A 26969-nucleotide genomic window follows, 5' to 3' on the forward strand; every position below is an offset into this window, starting at 1 on the left:
CTGCCGGGCCGCCCCCTGCCCCCGCCCGCCTCTCTCCGGCACCGCCTCGCGCTGTTCTGGAAAGGGCGCAGGTGGCTCCTGAGCTCCGCCCGCGCGAGGCCGTAGCGCGGCGTTGCCCGCGGCCTGTCTGTCCCGTCAGGCACCGCGGCTGGCCCGGCCCGTGGGCCCGGACCGGAGCGCGGTCGGGAGAGGGGCTGAAGCGGGGCGGGAGCGGCGGGCGGGAAGCGGCGATCAAGGTGCCCCGTGATTTGGGCGGCAGGAGATTCAGGATCGGTGCGACTGGGGCCGGGGGCTGAACGGGGAGCTGTGGGGTGAAGGACTGGTGGGTTGGGGAATGGCGTGGAGAGGCTGTGGGGCAGAGCCAGGGGTATAATAGGGTTGGGAAAGTAGGAAAGGCCCGGGGGGGGTGGGTGGGGTGGGTTAGCGGTACCAGAATAGCTCTGGGGCGTTGTTTATGGGTCTGGGAGCACGGGTCGTGGAGCTGAAGGGAGTTGTGGGTAAGGACTTGAGGGCACTGGAGAATAGGGCTGGGCTGGATGTGGGTGGCAGAATGGGGTGGGAATGGGGCCTTGTGGGTTGAGCTGGGGGCACAGGGGTGGCTGAAGGGAGCTTGGGGGACTGTGAGTCAGATATGGGGATTACTGCTGGGTCTGTAACCTGAGGGGTGGTGGGACAGGTCTGGGGGTCACTTGAGGTGGTGGGATGGGACTGGGGAGTTGCTGAATGGTTCCAGAAGCAGGATATGCCCAAGTTCATCAGACTCTCTCTCCCCACCAGGCACTGGAGGGATCTGAAGGGAAGTTATGTTCAGCAGAGTGTTTTCTCCAAGGTTCCTGAATGGCTCCAGTTGACATCAGCAATGTGGTGTCCTTCTCCCAGGCTGTCTGGGGGTCTGGGTGTGGGAGTGATCCCTCTGAGCTGCTGGTGTCTCTGAAGAGATGGGTAAGGGTGTGAGAGGATGCAGCCCTGGCTCGCTTTTTTAGGCTGAAGGGCAATGGTTCACATGATTCTTGCTCTCTCAAAATGGGGTGTTGTTCATGTAGGTTACCAGAGAATTCTGTGCTTCTCCCCTGTGCCCAGAACAAACTGGAGCTGGAGGGAAAGGTGTTTAGGGAGGTGTTGGTGCATGATGCTGTGTCCCTGTGTCCCAGCAGTGAACCTGCTGAGTGAGGATGGCATATGGCCCTGGCTTGGCTGTGTTGATGTTGGTACTTACCTGTCCTCTGCCCCCATGCAGAGGGCAGGGCCATGCCCCACAATGGGGTCAGCAGCTCTGAACCCCCTCACCCCTGTGCTTCTCGCTGCTCCCCAGGGAAGTATGGCTGTGTCTTTCTGCAGACTGAGGTTGGATGTTCCTCATGGCCCTGTGACCAGCCCTATTTCACCCAGGTGCCCACTGTCACACTGATGCCACCAGCTGACTCAAAGGTGGACCAGAATTGCTGCAGGGTTTGGATATTTAAGGAAAGTAGAGATTGAGCCAAAGGAAAAAGGCATGGGGAAGAGCTGTGGGCCTGATGGTAGGATGGAGCTGATTAGGGTAGATGGTCAAGGAATGGGGGTGGCAGTAGGATGTGGCTGATAGAGGGTAGAAGAGAAGTAGAACAGGGAATCAGGGTTGTTCATGGCCTCAGGAAAGCTGTACCAGCTCTGCTTCCCTGCCCCAGCCTCTCATGTCCATAATCCCCCAGATGTCTTGGGTGGCACAGCAACAGAGCAACAAGCAGAGGTAGGAGTGGTGTTGGGACAGTGGTGAGTGCTGTGCCCCATCCACCCCAGCTGCTCTTCCCACAGCAGATTTCTCAGAGCTGATAGTGGGGCAGAAGTGGGACCACCTTGTGGCTCACCTGCAGCCAGCCCTTCAGTCCATGCAGCCACTTCGAGCCCTCCTTCGTCTGCCTGTGCACACCACAGGAGCAGGATCCTGACCCCCCTGGACACCCCTGCATGCAGTAGGTGTGTCTCACACCTCCCTGTATCCCTCTCCATGGGAAGGCAGCAGGAATGGGCACTCCTCCATGGACATAACTTGTGCCGCAAGCCCGGGAGGTGCTTGCTGGGCTGAGCTAGTGGCTGTGCCCAGAGTGGTGGGCACAGAGTACCTGTCTTGATTGCCTGCGGCCTCCCCTTGTCCCACAGGAGGATACTGAGCTCTCAGACAGACCCTGGTACTTCAGCTCTGCCTTTCACCACTTTCTTTCTTGAACCATGCTTGTAAAGGGGCCTGGTGTGGTTCATCCCATCCTGTCCCTGCACAGTGTGGCCTGGAGCCCTTTGAGGTGCTTCCTTGGAGCCCAGAGCCCCAGCTCCCACCAGCTTTGTCCTCCTGTGAGGCTGACACTCCCTATCCCCAGGAGATACAGGGAGGAGGAGCTGCCTGTGGAAGCTGGAAGGGGCTGCCTGGAGCCCACCTCAGCCACTCTGCCCAGATGGTGCTGTTGGCAGAGTGGAACCAGGAGCTGAGGCCCAGAGCTGGCAAGGGCACTCTGGGGGCTCACCCAGAGCTGCCGGCCGAGGATGCAGGAGGTCCCGCAGTGCCAGGTGGGTGAATCTGTATGGCCTTGTCCTGGGCTGGTCCCCAGCCACTGTGGGCAGTGGGGCAAGGGGGAATTCTGCCCCTCTGCTCTGCCCAGGTGAGACCCCACCTACAGAGCTGCCTCCAGCTCTGGGACCCCCAACATCAGAAGGGTGTGAGAGCAACTGGAATGAGTCCAGAGGAGGCCATGGAGATGCTCTTGAGGGCTGGAGCCCCTCTGCTGTTGAGACAGGCTGGGACACCCACGGCTGTTCAGATAAGAGATAAGAAGGTTGTGAGAACCTAGAGCCCCTTCCGCTGCCTAAAGAGGCTCCAAAAGAACTGGAGAGGGACAGTGGCCTGAGAGGACAAGACAAGAGGCAATGGCTTCAAAGTGACAGAAGACAGGGTTAGATGGCATAATAGGAAGAAATTTTTTCTCTGTCAGGGTACAGAGAAATACCAGCAGAGGTTGCCCAGAGCAGCTGTGGCTGTCCCATCCCTGGAATTGTTCCAAGGCCAGGTTTGATGTGGCTTGGAGCTATGTGGTCTGGTGGAAAGTGTCCTTGCCCATGGTGGATGCTGGAGTCAGAGGCACAGTGTGTGCCCTTACCTTTGATACCTGGCTCTGACATACAGAAAACCACTGAATTTCATATAATACCATGAAAACAACTGTTAAAGTTAAATAGAAAAACTAAGAGTGTGTGTAAATTAGAAAGTTTTCTTAAGTCACTAGGTGAAAAAGTTAAAGTTTAGAGTTTAAGATAGTTTAAAGAAGAAAAGACAAGATGGAAGATTTAGGGTGTTGTCTCCTTCCTTCATCTTCTTACTAGAGTTTTTTGGGTAGTTGTAAATTATTGGATAGAGAATGCCGCAGTGCAGCACATAGATATTGGGTCACTAAGAAAAATATTTTACTTGGCATTTGTTAATTGGATAAATGAACATATAAAAGACCTTGGAGAAGTTCTTTGTTAGCCATTTTGCACCTTTCTATATCTTAGTGCATGTAGCTCCTTGTACCTTGTATATATGTAATATAGATAGGAGAAGAATAAACAACCGAGTCCGAATAAGAGAAAACTGCCTCCTTCTCATCAATCTCAGTCCAAGGGGGAAAAGGAACCCAGCCACAAGTGTCCCATCAGGATGAAGTGGCACCAAAACGTGTGGCACCTTGAACTGAAGGGCCCTTTTGAAAAAAGGCAGCGAAAAGCTGGAGATCTCGGAGAGGGGAGAAAGAGGAACTCTGCCATCCCTGTGTGCTGGTGAGAGCGGGAGAAGCCAGAACCAGACGTCTGTCAGCTGCGAGATGGACCATGGACAGAGGAGCTGAGAGATAGGCTGACCCTGAGGTCAGGTAATCCGTCAAAAGGAAGCAGAAATATGAGACATTATGTCCAAACCTGAGGGAGGTTTTGGCTCTCTTGGAAAATACAAGCAAGGAGCATCCGATCCCTGTATCCATGGATGAGCTTAAAAGCCTTTTATCCTGGATACAGGCAGAATTTCCTAACATGGATCCAGACACAGGAAGGGATACCCTGATGAATATCCCAGAGAAGGCTGGGTCTGCCCCTGCCCTCTAATTCCATGGGGATCAAGACATCTTTAGCTCGCAAGACAACACCCAGAGTGTTGGAAATCCTTTCAAAGGATGAAATTTCGGCGGTAAAAGCCACACGAGACACGGTATCTCCTTCGAACACGGCAGAAGCAGGAGACGGGGGAAGAACAGAGAATACGGGCTCAGATAAAGGACAAACAGGTTTATTATCTCAGCTGCGAAATTCTCGCAAGCTGCAGAGGTTGTGCGAGCCTCTCTGAATGCTATCATAGCAAAGGGAGTGTCTAAGCCTGTTGAAAGCCCAGAGAAACAGTCATGCAGAGACGTGGGGGCATTTCTAAAACGCAGGTAGAAACTGCATAAAGAGGGTTCCGACGGCTCGGAGCTTTTGCAAGCGTATCTGGGCTCTCTTGGAGCTGTTCCAGCGCTCGGCATGCTGTTGCAGGCAGAAGGGAAAATTCCTTGGTCGCTTGCGCGCCAGCAGCCGAGTCCTTTTCCGGCCCTAGGGGGGTGGAGCGGACAGGGGAGTGGACAGCCCTGTTCCCCCCGGGAGGGCGCGGGACTCACACGGGCACGGCCCCGTCTCTCGGGGGTGTGCTGGGAGCCACAGCTGCCAAAGTGACGTCACAGTGACGCACGCACAGCCGGAGCTCTATGCCCCGCCTGCGTCACCGCCCCCAGGCCAGCCCTCATCGGGGCATTCCCTGCAGCCTCCGCAGCGCCTCTGCACAGCCCACTGAGGGCAGCGGGACCCCCAGGACCGTCAGAGGCAGGTGTGCTCCCTTCCCTCCGTGCCCAGCCCAGCGCGGGGGGCAGAAGGGTGGACGAGCGGAGCCGCTGCCCTTGCCGGCTGCTGTAGCACTGCTGCCATGGCAACCACCGCTGGAGCAAGCAACAGCAGCTTTACAACAGTCAGCTTTGCTCAGAGCCTGCGACGTCCAAACTGCTCAGCAACACAGTTGCAGTTCAACAACAACAGCCTAAAGAAGCAACAATTTCTACACCGCAGATGGCTTCACTAGATACTTCGCTGACTACACAGAGCCAAAAGGCTTTTGACCACAGCCATGCAAACCCTACAGCAGGCATGGACCCGTGGATTTGAGACATGTCAACACGAAGTCCAGCATCCCTGGGCTGCTTTCAACAGTGGGGAGGCTTGGAACTAGATGAGTTTTAAAATCTCTTCCAAGCCAAACTGTCCTTTGTGCTCTGTGCCTGCTCATCCCCAGGCTCTGCACTGGATATCCCTGCAGCTCCCCCGAGCAGCTGTAGGCAGCTGGACAGGCACTGTGCTCCCAGCCCTGTTGGCAGATAAATCCGGATGCTTGGCAGGGGAGGCCCCTGGTGGCCAGGGGACATTGAGTAGCAAACGGGGATAGTGGTGGCATCTCTGTCGCTGGGACAAATCACTCCTGCTGGTGCCCTGGCACTGGAGGGACAGCAGAGCGTATTCCCAGGCTGCCATGAAAACCATCGGGGAGGATGTCAGTCCAAAGCCCACATCATCCCAACACCAGTGAGCCTGTGACAAACATCACCTTCCCTTTCCACAGGCTGCTTCCTGCTGGATCTGCTCCCCACACACGCCTCCCAGTGTGGAGAACACCCCTCTGCAGCCTGGCCTTTCTTGTCCCCTGATACCCGAGTGTCCTGTCCCATTTGCCAGCTGCCCTTTGGCATGGCAGAGGTGGAGCAGCATGCCAGCAACTGTGGGGAGACAGCAGGGGCCCTGTCCTCACCCCAGTGCCTGCAGTAGGGCAGCAGAGCTAGGGCCAAACCCTGTGTCACCACCCCTGGGGACTGAACCTGCAGTACTCCAAGGGGAGAGAGACTGCAGGCCTCAGACAGTGTGGCAAGGCTGGTATGAGGATGGAGAAGGTGCTTCCAGCCCCATGGGCAGGTTTGGTGGAGTTTGAAGCACTGTAATGGCAGGAGTTGCTACTGGAGAAGAATAAGTTAAAGGAGAAAAAGAAGACAGAAATCTGCACTATGAATGCTTAGTGCTACAGCAGGTTCCCTGTACATCTCCCTCCCATCCTGCCTTGGGAGACCCTGTGTAGTTCATGGGGACAGCGACAGGACAAGGAGGAAGTCATGCTTTTCCTCCCCTCAAGCCCTGATAAGGATTGCAGGAGGAACAAGCCAGGACCCCAGAGCAGGTGAAAAATACACTTTATTTACAAGTAGAAATATTTAAAAATGCTGTCTCAGCTTCCCTGGGAGGAGCAGGACAGGGCAGGTGGGGAAGTCCCACACACAGGGAGCAGGGATGGTGGCCCTAGGGATGCTAAGTTTCACCCTCTGTCCCCGTAATTGAGGCTGCAGGATATCTCTGGGGAGAGCTCAGCCCCTCCAGCCACAGAGCCTGGTGCCAGCCTCTGCACCCTTGTGTGTTTCTAGCCCTCAACCTCTGTGCATCCCCTTGCCTTGGATCTCAGAAGGGTTTAGGGTGACTGGCTGCAGGAAGGGCAAGGGGGCCTCGCCATGCCCAGGGCACCCCCACAGTTGTCTGCAAGGCAGTCATGTGGGTGGCCCCACCTCTTCCCCCTTGGTACTCCTGGGCCCCGGGGAGACAAGGAGAGGTGAGGGGGTGCAGGTGGGGGCCAGGGCAGAGCCAGCAATGCAGGGACTGGGGAAACCTCAGGATTGCTTGTCCTTGCGTGACTGGCGACTGGCCTGGAAAGGACAGAGCAAAGATGAGAGGTTAGGGACCATGGACATGACCAGGGCCCCATGCTGGGACCTGCTGTTGCCCTGGCACCCCAGGGACAGTAGGGACTGTCCCCCCTTTTCCCCATGGCCAGTATGAACCCAAGGCAGGGGTTGGGGGCACTGGGGTGAGCATGAGCTCAGAAGTGTGCCCAGGGGGTCAGGCAGTACCTACCTGGCCCTTGGGGGACTTGGCAGTGGCGATGCGGGATGAACGGCGGGTGCCACTGCTGCTGGAGGGTGTGGAAGTGTTCTTCCGGGTGACTGCCTGGCGCAGCAGGCGCCTCCCCAGAGCCCTGGGGGTGTTGAGGATGCTGAATGCCATCGACTGGCGCCTCTGAGCCTACAGAGGAAGGGCAGGACCATTAACTCAGGGTGGGACAGGATGGAGGGGTTCCTCCTGATCCCTCTTTTTCCCTCTGAAGCTTACCTGTGTCGCTGGGGCTGGCTGCTTGCTCTCTTGACTGACCTGGGAGCCACTCTGTTCACTGCGATCCTGGGTGGTCTGGGGCCGGGGGAAGCAGCTGGTTGGCTTCTTGGACTGGAAAACAGGGGGAGCAGCTAGTACTGTCATCTGTGGGTCACCCTGCTGTGGGGCTGGCAGCAGTAAGGGAACTGAGGGGCTGCAGGGGTAGCAGTGATGGGGGTGAGGGTAGCAGTGCCCAGGGAAGGCAGAAGGCTCAGCCCTTCACCTCTGGAATGGCCTTCTTGCTAGCACTAGGAGCATCACGAGTACCAGACACACCACTGTGTGGTGCAACACTGCTAGGAACACTGGGCACTGGGATCCAGGATCAGTGGGAACATGTGGCCATTGGGGGTGTTACCCACAGGGTCACAGCAGCTCCCTCAAAACCTGGAACACCTGTTGTTCCCAGTAGGGTGCTGTGATGGGGCACTGGGCTGAGCTCACCGGGGGGGTGTCAGGGTCCTGGTGGGTCTCTGAGAGGCGCTTCCGCTGCTGCCGGGTAGTGATGCTGCTGGCCTGGGTGCTGCACTGGCTGCCTGCCTTGCTGCCGGCAGTGATGATCTGGGAGGGCTGTGTGCTGGCACGTCGCAGCGTCTCCTCTGGGTCCCCCATCTTCACGTCCTCATCCGTGATGGTTCCCAAGGAGGTGGATGGCTGGCAAGGGGATGTGTGGATGTTGCCAAGGGGCACTGTCTATTCCTAGACCCCCTCCCAAACCACAGTTCTGGAGAAAGTCTGCCTGACCTCCCTGTCCAGCCCCTTACCATGCTCTCTAGGGGGTAGCTGGTCTTCAGATGGGGCGGGCGGGCCTGGTTCCGCCGCTGCAGTTCTGCAATGCGGTTCCAGTCATCCAGCTGCTCCGGCTCATCCTGGCACGTGCCCAGGTTTATGGTGTTCCGGCCTAAATCCAAAGCAAGGAAGGATGAGGGGGGTGTTCTCAGGTAAGACCTGACTCCCCCAAGCCAGGGCAGAAGCCCACAGCCAGCAGTCCAAGTGCCTACCCCACCCACACACACCGAGGCTGGAGCTGCTGGTCTGCTTCAAGCGCAGGGAACTACGGGTGACTGGCCGGTACCCAGGGAGGCCCAACAGTCCTGAATTGCCAGGGGTCTTCTCTGGGGAGGAGGTTTCCAGCTTTGTAAGAGTTTCCTGGGAGGGGAAGCTGGTGAGGGAATGGGTGGAGGCACCTGAGCGCAGACGGCCTTTAGCAGGGGAAGAAGTTTTTGTAGACTGAGCCAATGGGATGTTCTTGATGCAGATCAGTTCCTCAGACTGTGCCTGTTTCTGTGAGAGAAAAACCCACAGATGAGGGGATCGCAGAAGAGTTTAGGCTGAACGGACCTTAAAGCTCATCTCCTTCCACCCCCTGCTCCCTTGGCTGGGACACTTTCCATTAGACCAGATTGCTCCAAGCCAGATCCAATCTGGTCTTGAACACTTCCAGAGATGGGGCAGCCACAGCTTCTCTGGACAGCCTGTGCCAGGGCCTCACTACGTTCACAGGGAAGAATTTCTTCCCAGTATCCCACCTAACCCTGTCCTCTGTCAATGGGAAGCCACTCCCTCTTTTCCTGTCACTCCAGGCCTTTATCCAAAGTCCCTCTCCTGCTCTTTTGGACCCCCTTTAGGCACTGGCAGGGGCTCTAAGGTCTCCCTGGAAGCTTCTTTTCTCTGGGCTGAATGCCACCAGGTCTCTCAACCTCTCCAAAGCAGAGGGGCTCCAGCTCTTAGAGCATCTCAGTGGCCTCCTCTGGACTCACTCCAGCAGCTCCTTGTTGGGGGTCCCAGAGCTGGAAGCAGCTCTGCAGGTGGGGTCTCACCACAGTGGAACAGAGGGGCAGAATCCCCACCTGGCCCTGCTTCCCACTGTGCTAGGGATCAGCCAAGGATATGGCTGGACTTTAGGCTGCCAGTGCACATTGGCAGGTCATGTTCAGCTTTTCAGTTCCCAGCATGGTGGGTCCCTCTGCAGTGCTGCTCCTGATCCCTGCATTCCCCAGCAGGGGCCCCTGCTCACATCTGTCATGGTGATGTTGATGGTAGTGCGGCGCCGGGCTGAGCGGGTCTTGCAGCCGGAGTCAAGTGAGAAGTCACCCGGGAAGTTGGTGCTGCTCTTCAGCTGTGACGGCATCTCAGAGTGGATGGGGGTAAAGTAGAGACTCTCCAGGGATGACTTCCTCTGGGCCAGCCGCTGAGACAGTGGTGACTCTTCACTGTCTGATGGCAAGGCTGAGAAATCCAACTGAGAGCTGGTACCCTTCCTGCAGAGACAGGGGATGAGGGTAGCACCAGCAGGCTTACCAGGCCATCAGGAACAGTGGATTTTTGGAGTGCTGGAAGCCGATTGATCTGGTACCTGGTGGAGCTGAGCAGCTGTGCTTCATCAAGGCTATCAGTGCTCTGGTTGGCCACACTCTGGCAGGAAGACTCCTGTCCCTTTACTGTGGTAGTCATCACCTGGAACTTGCTGAGTTCCTGCACCTGTTGTTTGGCAGCCTCCACCTGAATGGGAAGCAGGGAGGCATGGATGGATCTATCCTCCAAGTGAGGTGGTGATGGAGGTGAGGACAAGGAGGGTGAAACCCCACTATGCCATGCCCACCTGAGCTTTCAGGCTGTGGATCTGGCTGGTAAGATTCTTGCAGCTCATCTCAGACTCCTTGGCCTGCAGGATGCTCTGCTGTAGCTCCTTGGCCAGTCTCTCTGATTTGCTCTGAAGCTCTGTGTTCTCTTTCTGCAGGTGCTCCATGGCTTTCAGCTTCTCTGACAGCTCCTGGTTCTGCTGCTTCTTGGCATCATAATGACTTTTTGCCTTCTCCATCTAGAATGTAAAGCAGAGAAATCCTGTCAAGCTTCCCTGCACTGTGAGGGACAGCAGGGCCATGCTAGCCCCTAGCATACCTGCCCTCTGTAGTACTCAGCTGCCTGCTCCTTCTGGGTGAGCTGCGCCTGCAGCTCTGCCACCTTCTCCTCATGGCTGGTGACTCCTGCCTGCAGCTCCCCTTCCAGTCCCTGTGGGCAGGGAAGAGACTGGCTTTAAAGGCAACCCAGGTGAGCCCCCTGGCAGCACCAACAGCTCCAGGGCTCAGCCCCCAGGTTTTGGGTCTCTCTTCACCTTCACTCTCTGCTGCTGGGTCCAGGTGGCCTTCTCCTGCTGCGTCAGCTTTTTATTCAGCTCCTCCACCTGGAAGAACATGACTACATGGAACAACATGGCTACATGGAAGAACATGGCTAGCTCCAGGCACAAAACTACCGCCTTCCCATGGAGGAGCACATCCCCTCCTCTCTAGTCAGCTCTAGGGCACAATGAAGAAATATCCTGCCACAGGGTGACTGTTCAGCACCACCCACTGCCAAGGAAGATCCCAGGACATGGCATGGTGACAGTAACCCCATGTTAGTCCTTACAGCAAGGCTGGTTGGAACTACCCAAGTGTAAGGAGCAGCCACATGCTGGAACCAAAACCTGTGTTAAGTTCCCAGTGCCCCAGTGCTGCAACCTGGAGTCCCACAAGTCATCCAGCACTCTTGGCACAGCTAGATGGCTGCTGCAAGTTCTGGCCTGGTCATGCTCTCCCTGCTGTATGCCTGATGAGCCCCCAGCCCTCTGGTCATAGCCACAAGGTCTCTGCAGAGTCCTGGGCAGCTCTGGCTGGGACTGGACAGGGAAATGTGGCTTTTCCAGCATTGTCTCCCAAGTGCTAACTCCTATTACATCTGAGGTCAGTGCTGTTCTAGCCATGCTGTCTGAGTGCAGCTGTTCCTACCAGTTGTGCCAAGAGCTGGACCTTGGCTAAAGGCTGGGGGGAAGCCATCACAGCACTGACAGTCCTACAGCTGAGGAGCCCTGGATGCTCCCAGCAGCCACTTGCTGTGTGTGCTACCATGGGGCATGCAAGAAGCCATGCCGAGTTGCAGGCACCAATGTGAGGGGGCAGGTGGCAGGATGGGACCCCAGTTGTTACCCCCGAGAGGTGAAGGGGCCCACAGACCTAGAGCCATGTGGCCCATGGCTGGGTCCATACTGTGAACAGTTCACAAGAGGAGAGGGTGGCTCCAGCAGGAAGTGGCAAACAAGGAGGGCTGTGCACTGTCACTGAACAACCAGCACTTGGTGTCTGTTACCTGCTTAGCTTGGTCCTTCTGGATTATCTCCAGCTGCTTGACCTGCAAGCACAAAAGGTAGAGGTGAGTACACAGCTGGCACATAGGCTGTTTTTCATAGAATCATTTAGCTTGGAAAAGCCCTCTGAGATTGAGTCCAGCCATTCCCCCAGCACTGCCAAGACCACCACTAATCCATGTCCCCAAGTGCCACATCCACATGTCTGTTAAATCCCTTCACCAACAGGGACTCTACCACTGTCCTGAGCAGCCTTGTGCCTCGTCTGGACAACTCTTTAGGGAAGGATTTTTTTTTTGTAATATCCAACCTAAGCCTCCCTAAGCACAACTTGAAACCATTACCTTTTGTCATGTCACTTGTTAACTGGGAGAACCCCATCTGGCTGCACCCTCTTCTCAGGGAGCTGTTTCACCCTTTCAGGTGAGAGATAGTTTCCCTCTGCCTCTTCTCCAGGCTTAGCTCCCCAACTCCCTTAACTGCTGCTCATCAGACTGGAGCTCCAGATCATTCCCCAGCTTCACTGCCCTCCTCTGGAAACACTCCAGCACCTCAACGTGAGAGTCCCTTTCACACCTAGGAATGTGTCCCACAACCCCAGTCCCTGTGCTGAGCAGGACATGGATTCAGGGGTGTCACCCTGAAAATTAAACCTTCTGATAATGTCTTCATGGTTTTAGTTACTTTCCCATGAAAGATCTATAAACATAATTTGTTTATCACATTCCTTGTAAGAAACATCTTTTGATGGACTTTTCACATGACCAGTGTTCTTGGGAAGGTGGTAACTTAATTGTCCAATCCTTGGTCATTGTTGAGAATCTATAAATACCGGAGTCAGAGAATAAAGTGACAGGTTTTTGTTCTAAGACTGAGAGTGTTCGTGTGAATCATTTAGTGTCCTTTAGCAACACAGGGGTGTGCAGAAGGCTGAACCCCTTTTCCAGGAGGGCTCCCCCACCCACAGCCCTCCTGCTGGGAGTGGAACCCCTACCTGAGTTGTCAGTCTTTGCTTCTCTTCCAGGAGCTGCTTCTTCTCTTCCAGGGCTGCTGCTTTGCTGCTCTCATACTCCTTACTCATATCCTCCAGCTTCTGTACTGCCTCCTTAGCCTCCTGCCTGCTGCTGGTCACCAGCTTCTCAGATGCTGTCCGCAGCTGCTCCAGCTCCTGCACGTGCCGCTCCCTGGCCTGGCCCAGTTCCGCCTCAAGCTGCTGCTGCCCTTGGCTGTGGCTCTTGCTGAGCCCCTGGTTCTCCTCGGCCAGCTGAGCATTGGCCTGTTGCAGTCCTGCCAGCTGTGCCCCCGCCTCTGCTGCCTCAGCCTGCAGCCGCTGAATGGCCCGGTCCCGTTCTGCCAACTGCTCCCGCAGTGACGGCACCTCAGCCACCTCCAGCTTGACCTGCGCTAGCTCGGCTTGCAGTGCTGACAGGGCTTTTGCTCTCTGCTCCAGGTCCTGGTGGTGCCGGCTTTCCAGGGAGGCACGCTCGGCCTGAGCGCTGTCGAGCTCCTGCTGCAGGGCAGCCAGGAGCTGTTCCTTCTGTAGGCATTTGTCCTGGCAGACCTTTGCCTCCTGCCGCAGCTCATCCTCCCGCTCACTCTGGCAATGGCGGTCCCTCTTCAGAGCCTCGATGGTCATCCGCTGCTTCTCCATCTCTTCCTGGCACCGCTGCACCTCCACCTTCATCAGTGAGCACCTCTCAGCTGCACGGGAGGCTGCGGTGGCCATCTCTGTCTGCAGCACCCGCAGCCTCTCCTCCAGCTTCTTGCTCTTCTCCGACTCAGCCAGGATCAGGCGTTTCAGCTCCTTGCTTTCTCCTTCCTTCTCCATCACCTGACGATGAAGGATGGAGACCTCATGCTCCAGGCTGCTGATCAGACTGTTCTTCCTCTCCATCTCCTGGACACACTGGGACACTTGCTCCTTCCAGCTCTCTTTCTCCTGCATGGCAGAGCGGAGGGACACCAGCTCTTTCTCTGCTGCCCGCAGCTGATCCATGGTGCCTTCCAGCTCCTTGGATTTGAGCTTCTCCTGGGAGAGTTGCTGGGAGACTCCCTCCAGTGCCTCAGCAGCTCTCTGGGCATCTGCCTCCAGCTTGGCCACACGCTGGGCTGCTGTTTGCTCTGCCACAGCCATCTTCTCCTGCAGGGAGGAAATTTCGGCCCTCAGCTTCTGCTCCTCGCTCTCCTTCTCTTTTGCCCATGACTGAGCGCTGGACAGGTCAGCCTGGAGGCCAGCCAGTCGCTCTGCCTGGGCCTCCAGCACAGCCACCTTCTCCTGCTCAGCCTGCAGCTGTTGGCAGGCCCGGCTATGCTCCCGGCTCAGCGCCTGCATTTCCTCCTTCAGCCGCCTGCACTCTTCATCCTCCCCTCGGGCAGCAGGAGAGGCTCCCATGGGCTGCTCTCGGCTCTCCTCCAGCACCTGGCGTGTGGCCAGCTCCTCACTCCGCTTTGGCAGAGCTGGCTCCCGGTCCTGAACCAGCTGCTGTCTCTCTGCCTCCAGCTCAGCGATCCTGGCCAGGTTGCCCTCCAGGCACTCAGCTGCCCGCCTCTTCTCATCCTCCAGTATACCCTCAGTGTTCCGCAGGGATTCCTCCAGGAAGAGCAGCTGCTCCTGCAGGCGGCTGTTCTCCCGGGCCAGCTTCTCCCTCTCGGCCAGCTTCTGCTGGCTCTCCTTTAGCCTGCCCTCCAGCTCCTGCAGCTGGGCTTTCAGTGCCTCTGCCGCCATTCCCTGCTGCCGTTGGGCACCCAGCTCCAGGATCTGGGCTTCCAGTTCGCCGATCTTGCGGCTTAGTGTAGCCTTCTCCTCATCCACAGCCTGCAGCTGGCTGCTCAGGGATGTGTTGGCCTGCTGGAGCTGCTGCAGGGCAGAGTCCCTTTCCCGCAGGGTCTGCTCATGCTGGACACTGAGGGCAGCCAGCTGCTCAGCCTGGCCCTCAGCAGCCTGTGCCTGCAGGTCTCGCTTCAGCCTCTCTCGGGCCTGGTGGCTCTCAGAGAGGGAGCTCTGGAGGCTAGTGACAAGGCTCTCCAGCTGCTGCTTCTCCTCCTCCAGCCGCACTCCTTTGGCTGTGAGGCTGGACACCTCCTGCTTCAGCTCCTCCAGCTGCCAAAGAGAAGAGCAGGGAGACTATTGGGTCTGACTGAGACAGAGAGATAGTGCTGCTCAGCAGTAGCCAAAACACTGGTGTGTTATCAACACAGCTACCCATGCAAAGCACAGCACTGTGAAAGCTTCTAAGGGAAAATGAACTCTTAACATTCCCCTCAGTGAGGGTCTAGGAGTGGGCAAGATCCTGGGAGGTGACACTATGAGGCCAACTGACACAAATTAACCAAAGGGATATTCCACAACGTGTGATGTCAGCTCAGACACAAAAGCTAAGGGGTGTACAAGGAATAGGGGGAATTCATTATTTTAGTGTTTGCCTTGTGGAGCAACCACTCCCCATGCTGAAGCTCTGTTTCCCAGGAAGTGTCTAAACAATCACTTGCTGATGGGAAGTAGAGATTGACTTTTCTCTTTGCTTATGCATGCATAAACTTTCACTTTTCCTTTTTTGATTTAGTAAATTGCCTTACCTCAACCTACTAGTTCTTTTCCATCTTATTTTTCTCTCCCCTGTCCTGCTGGAAAGGGGAGTGATAGCAGGGCTTGGAGGGCACCTGGTGCCCAGCCAAGATCAGACTACTACAGGGACAAAACATGCACCCCCTAGGTGTTACTCAAGCTGCAGCCAACATGCTCACCAGAGCCCCACATGCTGCATCCCACTGAGAGCTGCCCATTGCCTGCCTTCCCTCCCATCACACCCCTAAGCACACCTTGCTTCTCCCTCAGCCTTGTGCCACTCTGCTCCCTTGGACCAAAAACCTTTTTCTCACCCTCATCGTGCAGGAGATGCTTTCTTCACGACCAATTCACGTTGTGAGGGGCCTGCAGAGCCACCAGCTCCCTGGGAGCAGTATTTGCAAATTCAGCCCAAGAAGGGCTCTCCCAGAGTGCTCAGCCCCACTGACCTATCCAGCAGCAGAAAGCAGCAGCCTCTGCCGCACATGACTTTGCCATCCATCTCCTGGCACCTGCTGCTCTCTCCAACTGGAGTAGCTTCCCATTCAAGCCCTTGCTGCAGGAGCCCCAGTGTACCTTCAAAATGTCCCCCATGACTTCTCCCTTCTCCTGGGTGCTGCACTCCTCCAGCTTGGCCAGCTGGTCCTCCAGCATAGAGATCTTGCCCTGTAGAATCTCAATTTTCTCTTCTGAGCATTTCTGGGGACAGAGATGGGACTGAGCATGGTGCAAGACAGAAGAGTCAACCAACCCAGGAGAGGCACAGCCACCCAGTCAGTACTGACACCCTGCTTTTCCAGCAGCTTTGTCTCACCCCACTGCAAGGACAGCAGCCCATCCCACCATAAGGAACCCTTCCTGGGAACTGGGAGAGGCTTCCCACATGAGCTGACAGTTACACAGCTTCTCCCCATGTGCTGGCACAAACAGACAGGAGGCTCCTGGCTGCTGCACCCTGCTTGCAGTTGGGGTGTCCCCCAGCTGGGGAGGGCTATGGGGGAGCTACAGAGGGGCACCCACCACTCCCCAGGCCCCCTGACCTTGTCCTGCAGGGCAGCATGCAGTTCCTTCTCCAGCTGCCGCTGCTTCTCCTGAAACTGTGCCATGGCAGTGTTGTGCTCTTCCAAGAGTTCATCATGGGCTCGCTGCAGCTGGACCATGTTGCTGGCAAACTCCCGCAGCTGCCAAGTGAAAATCCACCCAGTCCAGAAGAGGGTCAGAGGGTGCCTTGGCTGTCCAGGGCTCTGCCTACTCCCCATTCCCAAGAGCTGCAGCACACGTGGACATCATGGGTTCTGTGTGCTCACCACACACAGGCAGCTCCACCCAGTCCCCATTCCCCCACCACAGTTCGATATGGATCAGGATGCAGAGCCCAAGGCAGGCTGGGTCAAAGATTGCATTAGCAGAACCATAAACATCCCAGCATCCAGCACTGCCATCAAATCCTCCCCTCTGGGTTCCACCACACCCAGCTGAGCTGTGGGGGACACAGACAGGACACTGCAGCCCATACCTTGAAGGAGAGATCCCCATTCTCCTCAGAGAGCTGGTTGATTTTTCTGTCCATCTGAGCTTTTTCAGTCTTCAGGTCCTGGCACTGTCTGAAGGCCTCGTGCAGGCGCCCCACCAGGCTGTGGGAAAGGTTGTGGTTAAGGAGGGGGTGCGTGCTGGCAGCAGGCAAGGATATCACCAGGGATTGGTGCTGCTGGACATTGCCAAGGAAACCAAAGGTTCCAAGGGATCTCCCTGCCTTGCTGTGACTCTACCATCAACCCAGCTCTAAAACTGGGTCCCAACAAATGGCAAAGCAGAGTAGAGATGAGCAGTGTTTGTGCTTTGCAGAAGCCCAGTAGCTCCAAACTGAGAGCAGAGGCAGCTGTGGGACTCCAGCAACCCCCCTGCAAAGAGAAATAAGTGAGAAAAGGCCAAAATGAACATGCCACTTCCAGTGGAGGTTGGGCAGCCTTTCTGAGTAAACAATGGCACAGGGACAGAGCAAAGACCAGTGTGACAGGTGATTTCAAGTGTGTGACGAAGCCCAGTACACAGGATCAAAGTAAATGCCTGGGAAAAGGGGTTGGAGTCAGGAGTTCCAGGACCACCTTGAAAGCTTCCCCTTTTCCAGGATCAGGTGAGACCCACATGGGCAGGACTTTGGATAAGAGGCTGGAGTTGACAGGGCAAGAGGGAATGGTCTCCCACTGAGAGATGACAGGGTTAGATTGGATATTGGGCAGAAATTTTTCCTTGAGAAGGTGCTGAGGCCCTGGCACAGGTTGTCTAGAGAAGCTGTGGCTACCCCATCCCTGGAAGTGCTCAAGGCCAGGTTGGACAGGGCTTGGAGCAACCTGGTCTAGTACAAGGTGTCCCTGCCCATGGCAGGGCATTCCACTTAAATGAGCTTTAAGGTCCCTTCCAATCCAGACCCATTTTTGATTCTGTGCCTGCTGTCTTCTCCCCAGGGCACAGCAGCAGAGGAACAAGGAGGTTTGCTTTCTTCCGTTTCATGCACTGCTAGGGAAGAGACTGACAACATGGAGTCTGAGGATGTGAGAGTCACAAGGTCCCACCTAGGAGGAAGGAGCATTACCTCTCCTTCTTCTCCCTCAGCTCCTCCATTTCTTTGGGTTCCAGCTGGTCTTCAGTTTGCTTCTCATTGAGCTCTACCAAGCGATCAATCCGCTGCTGCATCGTGGTGATCTGAGCATCTGGGGAAGGGGGCAAGAAAGAGCCCGTTACCAACTTTTCATGTCACCTGAAATCCCCACAAGAGCATTTCTGCACAGAAACCCTCTACAGCAGGAGATCAAAGAGCCAGGCTACCAGTGCTGCTGCTCAGCATAGGTGTTGCTTCAGTCATGGCTTTTGTTGCCCAGGATATGTAAGGCAATACGAGACAGAAGAAGGAATCTGGAGTCTTCACTTGCAGCCTGGCAGGACGGACCATGCATGAGCAGTTGTGGTGGGGTCAACACAGACAAGTCAGAGAAACAAGTAGGGATCTCTGCCCCACAGACCCCTCCCTGCACCCCAGGATGTCCTGCTAGTGACTGACCCTTCTTCCTGATGAGCTCTTGAGCCTCGGCCATCTGCACCTCCAGCTCTTCCCGGTTCTCTCTCTCAAAAGCCAGCTGCTCATTCACCCGCCGCAGCTGAAACTGCTGGGTCTGCATGATGTCCCCCATGGGTGAAGATGGTGTGCTGGGCAGGCTGCAGGGAGACACACACACAGCTGGATTATCCTGAGCCAGCACAGGCCCCGTGCAGCCAGACCCACTCTGCTGCCCCCATCTCTGGGGCAGGATCTCCTGCCTGGCTCCCCGAGGAACTACTGCCTTAAAAATCTAGGAACAAAACAACACACAGATGAGACAATTTCAATAAAGGAGGTAATATAAAAGCTGGTGTTTAATTGGAGGCCTCTGGGGGAAAACATGGAAAAATGCCCCTGGAGGCCTCCAATTAAAGACCAGCTTTTATATTACCTCCTTTATTAAAATTGTTTTTTATGTGTGTTGTTCTATTGCTAGATTTTTAAGGCATCAGTTCCTCCCCCTTCTGCTTCAACTCTCTTTGGGAGCCCCCCTTTTGCAAGTTGTTTATGGGAAAGTGTCTTGGGAGGGTGGCTCGTCCTTGGTTCCAAAAAGAACCAAGATTAGAATAGGGACTTCGAAATGTGTTTTGTCTTTCTGTCTGTCAGGGTAGGAAAAATACTGGAGACAGATAGGAACTATATAACTATACAATAGCAGTCTATAGAGCTACAGATTATGAAGAAAACAGAAAAGCAAAAATCATTTTGGCATCAGGTTCACAGGAATAAATTTGATGCCACATCACTTGAGCAGAAAGGCCATGCTCCTCCTCTTGCCTGTACTAATGCCAAGCTCTACGTGCTGAGCAAAAACCACAACCAGCATGCCCAGGTGGCCAAGGGCATCCCCCCACTTGTGTTAGCCATAGCGTGACCCCATAGGGTTAAAGCAGTGGCTGCCCCCTGTGCTGGGCACTGCTGAGGCACCTCAATCCTGGAGTCCAGTTGTGGACCCCTCACAAGAAAGACACTGAGGTGCTGGAGAGTGTGAGCAGAATCAACTGAATCACAGAGGTGGGGAAGGCTCTGGAACATGAGTCTGATGAGGAGCAGCTGAGGGAGCTGAGGGGACTCAGCCTGGAGAAAAGGAGGCTCACGGGGGACCTTCTCCATCACAGACAGTTGGAATCAATGGTCTCAGAGGGCTTTTCCAAGCTGAATGACTCCATGATTCTAAAAGGAGCTGGAGCCCAAGCTCACCCCCACCATCCATCCCCACATCAGGCCGAGCAACATGCATCAGGGCATTCTAGGGAGTCAGCATGCAGCCCAGCTACATGTGTGGGTCCCAAAAGCCGCCCTACCCACTTCTCCCTTCCCTCATTTCCCCTGGCACCCACCAGGCAGGGCACGTACTTGCTGCTAGGGAAGGATGCAATCCTCTGCAGCTCCAGGAAACGCACCTCTTGCTTGGGCGGGAGAGAGAACAGTGGGGAACGCTCCTCAAAGCTGCTGCTGGACACACTGGACGAAGGCAGCTCTGCTGGAAATAAAAAGGGAGAAGAAGGCTGTGATCTTTAGTATCTAAGAGCCGCTTGGCAACTGAAATCTCAGGAGCACAAGAACCACAAATTCCAGTCGGGATGGAACAGCCCAACAGAGGAAGCCATAACCCTGCCCTACATCCCCATCCCGCTCCTGTTCCACAGTGCTTCTGCAGTCCCCAGCAACTCTGCTCCCACAAGACTGTCAGCATCCCACCTGCTCCACTCCTCCAGGGAAAGGCTGAGCTACTGCTGACTGGGAAGAGCCAGCAGCTCTAAGGCAGCCTTACTCTTGGAGTTTACAGGGCACCATTTTGTAGCTGAGAGCATCTGGGTGGTGCAGCTGCCTTTATGGCAAGGCAGTTACAGCAGCACAAACAGGAGGAAAAGCCAGGGCTCAGCACTTACCTCTCCTCTGCAGAAATGGCTCCAGATTCTCATTCAGACACTCCTCGTTATCCAGCACAAATTTGAGGATTGATGCCAACTCAACCTGTGTTGGAGGAGCTGCAGAGTTAGTGGCTCTGCTGCGTATCACAGGCAGCACCACAGCAGGTGTGGGGCAGTGGGCAGCTCCCTGCCTGCCTGTGCTGCTGCCACACTTGCCACCACAAGTTTTTGATAGCCCAAAGCCACCAGTGAGCACCACAGTGCCCACTCCACGCTGTCTTATGATGGGACCCAAGAGGGCAAGTTCTGGAGCACCTTCTGCCAAAGGCACCGCTGCTTCCCCCTGCACCCCAGATCCAGAGGAGGAACCCCAAGGGGATTACCTGAGTCTTGTAGTCAAATTCATTCCAGTCCCCAGGGTTCCTGGAACTCATGGAGGTGTGGTACAAGAGCAGCACAGCCACCTGAGCAAGGCAGGAAAGGCATCACTAACCCCAGGCCAGTCACAAGCACATTGGTGCTGTCTGGGACTAAAATATGCCACGCAGTTACCTTGGCCAGAGCCAGCTCCTCTCCATCCAGGAGTTTCTGTGCAGAGACCAGGTTTTCCATAGCATATTTGTCCCTGCAGTGCTCTGCAACATGAAGCACAATTCCCAGTCATACAGGAGCCACTGGGCATGTGGGCTGCCCTGAGGTGACACTCATGGCCAGGAGGGTACTGTAATGCATCCCCAGGGAGAAGGGACACAGGGCAGGATGGGCTCCAGAGTCGAGATCTCAGTGGTCAGCCTTGGCCATTAACTCTGACTTTCATTCCCCTCCCTGGAACCCCACCCTGAATCTCAGCCTCCCCACCTTGGCATCGCCCCTCCAACATCAGCACAAACAGTTCCACCTGTGAAGAGTGGGATACAAGGTGGGATATGGTGTCTTCCCTCCAAGAAAGAGGAGCAAGAGTGTGAGATACTTCCCATTTCCCCTCCCAGGATCTCTGCTTGGGTAAAGGTTTTCCACTGGAATTTAAAGAGCTTAAGTCCAGTTACCCATCTAGGAAAACTGCTCCAAAGCAGCATCACCAGAGCAGCCATTGGCAGCCTGCCCTTTACATCCAGATCCTCATTGCTTTGAAGCCTAGCCTCTGGCAAGGATTTCCATCTGGAAGTTTCCCATCAGGAAGCTTTCCCTTCCACAGGCTGCTGTGGGAAAGCTGCTGGCACCTCACAAAGCTGCTGATGTGGGGTCAAGGGGGGTCACTTTGTGGAGGGGGAAGCTGCAGATCAGACTCCCTCAGAGGTCAGGGGCACCGAGTTGGGGCAGTTGCTTCCCCCAGCACCAGCGGAGGGTCTTACTCTGCAGGAAACCACGGATGAAGGAGATCCTCTCTGGCAGCGGCTGCTCCAGCACAGACTCCCCCTCCTTGCTCCTGTGTCTGGAAGAGTGTAGGGTTTGCATTAACTCTTTCTGGAGGGATTAGATCAATGATGAGTTATGTGCAGTGTCGCTGAGCCAGGGCCAACAGCGTCATGCATGGGAGTGAAATCCCCCAGAATCTCCCTGCTGGGAAAGCAGCTGGAGCTGGGCAGCCAATCCTCCCCCCGGCACTGCTTCCTATTCTGCCTGCCAGGCATCCAGCACAGCACAGGGAGCTTGTGCTGGCCCCACCGGCCAGGAAGCACCACAGGAGCCAGTCCATGCACGGAGCCTCAGGCTTTTCTTGCTGCATTTCAGGGAGCCTGAAGCTTCCTCTTGCACTTATTTGTGACTGACTCCACTCTTCCTGAGCAGCCACCAGTTCATGGAATACCCTGAGTTGGAAGGGACCCACAAGGGTCATTGAACCCAATGTAGCTCAGAAATGGCATGCCCAAAACCCACACCAATCATGCTTGACCAGCACTGCCTCAGTACTGTCTCTTACTCCCAAGGTGCCAAAACCAGGAACCTGGTCTAGGACAGGGGCTGCCACGAGGATTTGCTCCTCCTCACTGATCTTCCCTGGTGCTACAGGAGCTCCTCAGATCAGCCAGCTGCTGTGGCAGCTGCCCTGCTGTCACCCCACTTTATCAAGCCATGGCCAGGCCTCTTTAGAGAGCACATGCCACCGGGATCCCTACTAATCCGAGCTGGAGCACAGACCCAGGAGATTAACCAGGTCTGACTAAATATACCTGCGGTGCAGGCAGCTCCTTCCTCCCCACCCACTGCAGGCAGATCCCTGCTCCAGGCAGGCTCTCCTTACCCCGCCCAGGAGGTAATTACAGCAGACAGGCTCCCAGAGAGCCTCCCACCGGAAGGGTTTGAAAGCAATGCATGGCAGCCTCACACCCTCTCAATTTGTTTTGCCAGCTCCTTAATCACCAGGCTTCATCCCACCTCTGATGCCCATTATGGCTGTAGATTTTAGCTGTCCCTTGCTCCCAGACAATAAACACAATTCCCAAAGGAGGCATTCCTCCCACCCCTGCCCAGCCACCTCAGGTCCCAGGACAGAGGACACAGGTTCCATCCTGACCACTCTATACTCAGCAGCAGCCTGACATCCCCAGGCAACAGAAGCACTTTGTCAGGCAGAAACTGTCATTCTTTACACTGCTTTCCAGACACAAGGCTTCCTCAGGATCCCAAGGCTGCCACTCAGGAAAACTTGCTGGGCTGTTCCCTCAGCAGAGCAGCATCAACAGAAATTAGAATAATCTCCTGTGGAGCTGCAGGAACCCCTGTGCCACTGGCAGCAGCACTTGGGTCTTTTCTTCAATGCCAGGAGCAAACCCAGATGTTAAGTGCCAGATGCAATAACAAGTCTCAAGTGACAGGAACTCTGTCCAAAACATTCCCTGGGCAGCTCTGTGGGACCCAACAGCTCTGCACAGACCTCAGCTGTTCAGTGGCACAGAGGAGATGGAGATCCCAGCGGCTCATATGCCAGAGGAGGAATAAATACCCCAATAAATACCCACTCACCCCCTGCCCAAGAACAGAGCCCCTTAGCTCCTGGGGGTTGAGGCCATGGCTCCAGGAGACAGCCCAGACCCAGCTGCGTGATTTGAAATGTGCACACAGCTCCCCATACTCACATTTTGTGGATAATTCTGATGAAGACACTACAGTCCTGGAGCTGGGACAGATCATTGAGGCGATCAGGACAAACATTTGTGCTGTTCACCTAGAAATGGGGTGGCACAGTCAGAAGGCAGAAACCAAGACAACACTGTGCTGTGCCACCCACCACCTCCAGTCCTGGCAGGGGACAACACGACTGCTCTGGGTGTGAAAGTAAATCTACCCCTTCAAACCACCCCTTCCCGGGGAACAGATGAACGTGATCCCCACAGCTCTACAGACTGCCAGGGAGTCTGGCACAGGTGCCATTTATCACCCTGCTGGAGCCCCTCTTCTCTGGAGAGGCTGAGAGACCTGGAGGTGTTCATCCTGGACAAAAGAAGCCTCACAGGAGACCTCAGAGCCCCTGCCAGTGCCTAAAGGGGCTCCAAGAGAGCTGGAGAGGGACTTTGGACAACGGCATGGAGGGACAGGACAAGAGGGGATGGAGTCCCACTGACAGAGAGCAGCATTAGACAGGATATTGGGAAGAAATTATTCCCTGTCAGGGTTGTCCAGATGAGCCATGGCTGCCCTATCCCTGGAAGTGTTCAGGGCTAGGCTGGACATGGTTTGGAGTAAGTTGGTCTAGTGGGAGGTCTCCCTGCCCATGTCAGGGCATTCCAGTTGAATGAGCTTACAAGTCCCTTCTAACCCAAACCATTCTATGAGTTTTTGCTTGGACACAGCAGTGCTTTGTGAGACAGATCCAACAACCCCTTTACACTACAGCTGTTGCCTGCTTCAGGCTCAGCTCCATCTCCCAGGCAGTTTCCATGATCAGACCAGGCCATTCCAGCATTTCTGGTTACTCAACAGGAAGAGTGAGCAAGGCTTCTCCTGCAAACACCCACCTGCCCAAGAACAGTAGCAACTGGGCTATCCTAGGACCTGCCCCAGCCACAATCCCTCCTGAGATAAGCCCCAGCATCGTGCCCTGAAGCTGCCAGTGCTGGCAGCAGTATGTCCACCTATGCAGTGAGCTTCAGCAGAGGAGGGGAGACTTACCCAAGCAAGGAGAGCAGCAACTCTTGCACTGTGAACAGACATTGTGGCCAGCCTGTCAGGTCACTGCCCAGACCTAAAAACACCAACAAGGGGGCAGGGGGTAGCAATTAAATAAAGGTAAAATACAGTAATTATGTTAACTAAGTGACCTGCACCCATCGCCAGGCATTTGTGCCCACCAAGGGAGAATGTGTCCCTGCATCTGGCCAGCTGTGCAGGAGCAGCCAGCATCCTCCTGCTTCCCCACAGGCACAGAGTGGGGAGCAATGCTGAGCAGCAGCCAGGTCCACTACCACATGTCAGGATCCTGACAAGGGGTCAATGGAAAACCACTGCTTAGGCTCCTCATTCTCCTGCCGTGCCTTCTTCCCTCCCTCCCACCTCCAAATGTCACTAACATTTCTTGCCCAGCAAGGCGGTGGCCAAGCCACTGAAGTGCCGCCAGCTCCCCTTCCCACTGCTACTAGTGAAAGAACCACCTGCTGAGGGCACGGGAGCTCACCGGGCATCGCTGCATTGGGTGGGAGCAGAGATGAGCTGCCCTGACTAGATCTGGGATCACTGCCAGCGACCTTTGCCTCCACACTGGCTGCCCCCAGTGCCACCCTGGGAGTCTTCCAGGGGAGGGGAGAGGACTGCTGGGAGACAAAAAGTCACCCTGATGAGGAGGGGGCTCCTCACCTTCTATTGCACCTGGACACCCACACCACAACAGGTCAAGAACCTGGTCGGGATCTGCAGCTGCTCAGCACAGCACAACCAACCAGTCACGATGGCTTTGGAGACTACAGAGCTCCCACGGCCGTCAGTCCAGCTGGGAAGCACGGGATCCTCAGCAATACAGGTCCTCCCTCCAATCTGGCTAAAGCCCAGCTCCCATGGCTGGGTCACTTAGCAACTACTGTCCCTCCAGCCGGTGCCACAGCCAGGACCTCTCCCTAAAAATCCACTCAAAGGCACCAGGCAAAGCACTCGTGCAGCACCGGATGCAGACCCTCGGAGAAAACCGCGTTCCACCAGCGTCGAGCTGAGTTTTACCAGAACCAGTCTGCAAACACACTGGTGCCTGGTCTGGTGTGAGATCTGGACGGGCAGGGCTACCGCTCCTGCCGCGGTCACAGCCTGGCTTGTCCCTGGTGACACTGGCGGCCCTGAGCATCTGAGACAACGCCATGACCCGCCGTGAGGACGTGCCTTTCGTGATGGCAGGCGGGAAGTGGTTGGGGAGCCCGCCAGCGGCCGTGAGCGCCTTCCAGCCGCGTCCCCGAAGAGAGCAGCTGCAGGAGGGCGGTGGGAACCGGGGAACGAGCCCCGGAGGTGGCGGCGGCCGCGGCGGCATTATCCTTCCCCGCTTCCCCCTGCTCCGCTCCGGTCACAACACGGCGTTACGCAAGCCCGCGCTCCGGAGCTCCCGACGCGCCACCGTGCCGGGGGGACGCGCCCGCGGGCCCCGGGCTGGCCCAGGCCAGGGGTCCGGCTGCAGGAAACACCCGGGCGGGGGGAGCGACCCACGGCAGCCCCCGCGCACGGACGGGCCGGCGGCGGGGGCGGGGCGGTGGGGGAGAGCAGCCGCCGACCCGAGCGCCCGGATGTTGGCGAGCCCGACGCGGCCACCCGCGGCCCCGGGGACCCGCACCCCGGGGGCTCGCGAGGCGCCGGGCCGGGAGCCGGACGGGGCGGCGGAGCTGGGCGAGCTGAGCTTCGCAGCCCCCGCCTCCCTCCCCCTCCTCCGCGCCAGCCCCGTGGAAAACAAAACAAGGAAGAGGCAGAAAAGTCTTTGCTGGGGCCTTACCGGGGCCGCGCGGCCGTCGTCGGCGCGCTGGGGTTAATCGGCCATGAGCGCTGGCAAGCCGCGGAGGGCCGGGGAGCCAGCGGCCACGCACAAAAGAAAAGTTGTTGAGCTTCTCTTCGGCGGGGCTGGCAGGCGGCGGTTCCCCTTCCTGGCCCTGGGCCACCCCACGTCACCGCGCCGGGGCCGCGCTCGTTAAAGGCGCACGGCCCAGAAACCTCCGGCGCCTCGCCATGGAGGGGGGGAATCGTCCGAACCTGGACGCGCTCACTGCCGCCACCCTGCCCAGGTACCGAGTGACGGGGAGCTGGTGAGGCCGGCACAGACCCGCTCCCGGCCCCAGCGCAGCTGAGGAAAAGCCGGGGGCTCGGCAGAGAATGGCCCCAATGTCGCGTCTCCCTCTGGGCTGACTGGAGTCACATCCCAGCTGACCCCTGAAAAATTCCACCCGACCCGCACACACCCCGCGGCCACGGATTCAACGGGAACCGGACCCTACGGGTCGCCAGCTAGACCAGGGAGGCGAGGAAGGGACGTTCACCCCTCGCTGCCGTTCCGGAGACCCTCGGAAGTCACCTCCGCAGCGTCTGGGCTGCCTGAGGAGGCCCAGGGCCGCAGGATGGGGCTGCCCCGAGCACGGCACAGGAAAAGCACAAGGAGAAGGTTCTTTCAAACCGGCGCTGGGGGCAGCAGAGGAACCCTCGAGTAACGCGGCCGCCGAACGCCGCTGCCGAAGGCTCCGGCTTCGCCAAGCGCCGGGAAACGAAGAACAACACGGCCGAACCACAGCGCTCCGGCCGGGACCACCCCCCGCCCCCGTCCTTAGGGAAAGGGGACACCGCTGAACTTGGCTCGGACGGAGGCTGTGCCACAGGCGTGCCCCGCCGGCCCGAGGGTTTCGCCTGTTGCCTGCCTGTGGCACAGCCCCGCTCTGCGGCCCTGAGCCCCCGCCGAGGGAAGCACCGAGGCCCGCCCCGCCTCATCTCTCCCCCTACCGTGACCGCGGCTGGGAATCGTGTCCGCCTTCAGTGTCCTCGGAGTCGCCGGGGCTCCAGCCGCGTTGATGGTAGGAGGGGGAGCCGCCAAACTCCGTGCCGCGGCCGCCCTTATTCGAACGGCAGCGCCCGCCCCCCGCTGCCGCC

The 26969-nt window shown here is 56.7% G+C and overlaps 1 protein-coding gene, 1 long non-coding RNA gene and 1 pseudogene across 4 annotated transcripts; 2 read left to right on the plus strand and 1 right to left on the minus strand.

Moving 5' to 3' along the window:
* Window positions 1-158: 158 nt before the first annotated feature.
* LOC148184937 (uncharacterized) lies at window positions 159-10140 on the plus strand. Its single transcript, XR_015771843.1, has 3 exons — window positions 159-273; window positions 778-942; window positions 10007-10140. It is a non-coding gene; the product is annotated as an uncharacterized LOC148184937 (long non-coding RNA).
* On the plus strand, window positions 949-5844 carry LOC106628233 (uncharacterized; annotated as a pseudogene).
* On the minus strand, window positions 6244-26935 carry NUMA1 (nuclear mitotic apparatus protein 1). 3 transcript variants are annotated; one of them, XM_088051179.1, is made up of 26 exons: window positions 26823-26935; window positions 24039-24111; window positions 23006-23094; window positions 21281-21360; window positions 20481-20563; window positions 20312-20392; window positions 19947-20031; window positions 19411-19537; window positions 18016-18170; window positions 17551-17668; window positions 16474-16591; window positions 15998-16138; window positions 15534-15656; window positions 12387-14492; window positions 11395-11436; window positions 10382-10450; window positions 10168-10278; window positions 9869-10087; window positions 9623-9768; window positions 9284-9527; window positions 8283-8550; window positions 8031-8167; window positions 7711-7920; window positions 7228-7338; window positions 6973-7140; window positions 6244-6764 (listed from the first exon to the last, which is right to left on the minus strand). In XM_088051179.1, the coding sequence occupies exons 2-26, from the start codon at window positions 24078-24080 to the stop codon at window positions 6729-6731; spliced, it is 5109 nt and encodes a 1702-aa protein (XP_087907305.1). In that variant the 5' UTR covers window positions 24081-24111; window positions 26823-26935; the 3' UTR covers window positions 6244-6728. The 3 variants fall into 3 exon arrangements, with proteins under 3 accessions (XP_087907305.1, XP_087907306.1, XP_014108861.2); XM_088051180.1 differs by lacking the exon at window positions 26823-26935 and adding an exon at window positions 25831-26777 and having other exon boundaries at window positions 19411-19534; XM_014253386.2 differs by lacking the exon at window positions 26823-26935 and adding an exon at window positions 25831-26777.
* Window positions 26936-26969: the final 34 nt, after the last annotated feature.

This window comes from Pseudopodoces humilis, chromosome 2, assembly GCF_049639895.1.
Source record: "Pseudopodoces humilis isolate 2021_Gansu_Grassland_sample_001 chromosome 2, ASM4963989v1, whole genome shotgun sequence".
Lineage (NCBI taxonomy): Eukaryota > Metazoa > Chordata > Aves > Passeriformes > Paridae > Pseudopodoces > Pseudopodoces humilis.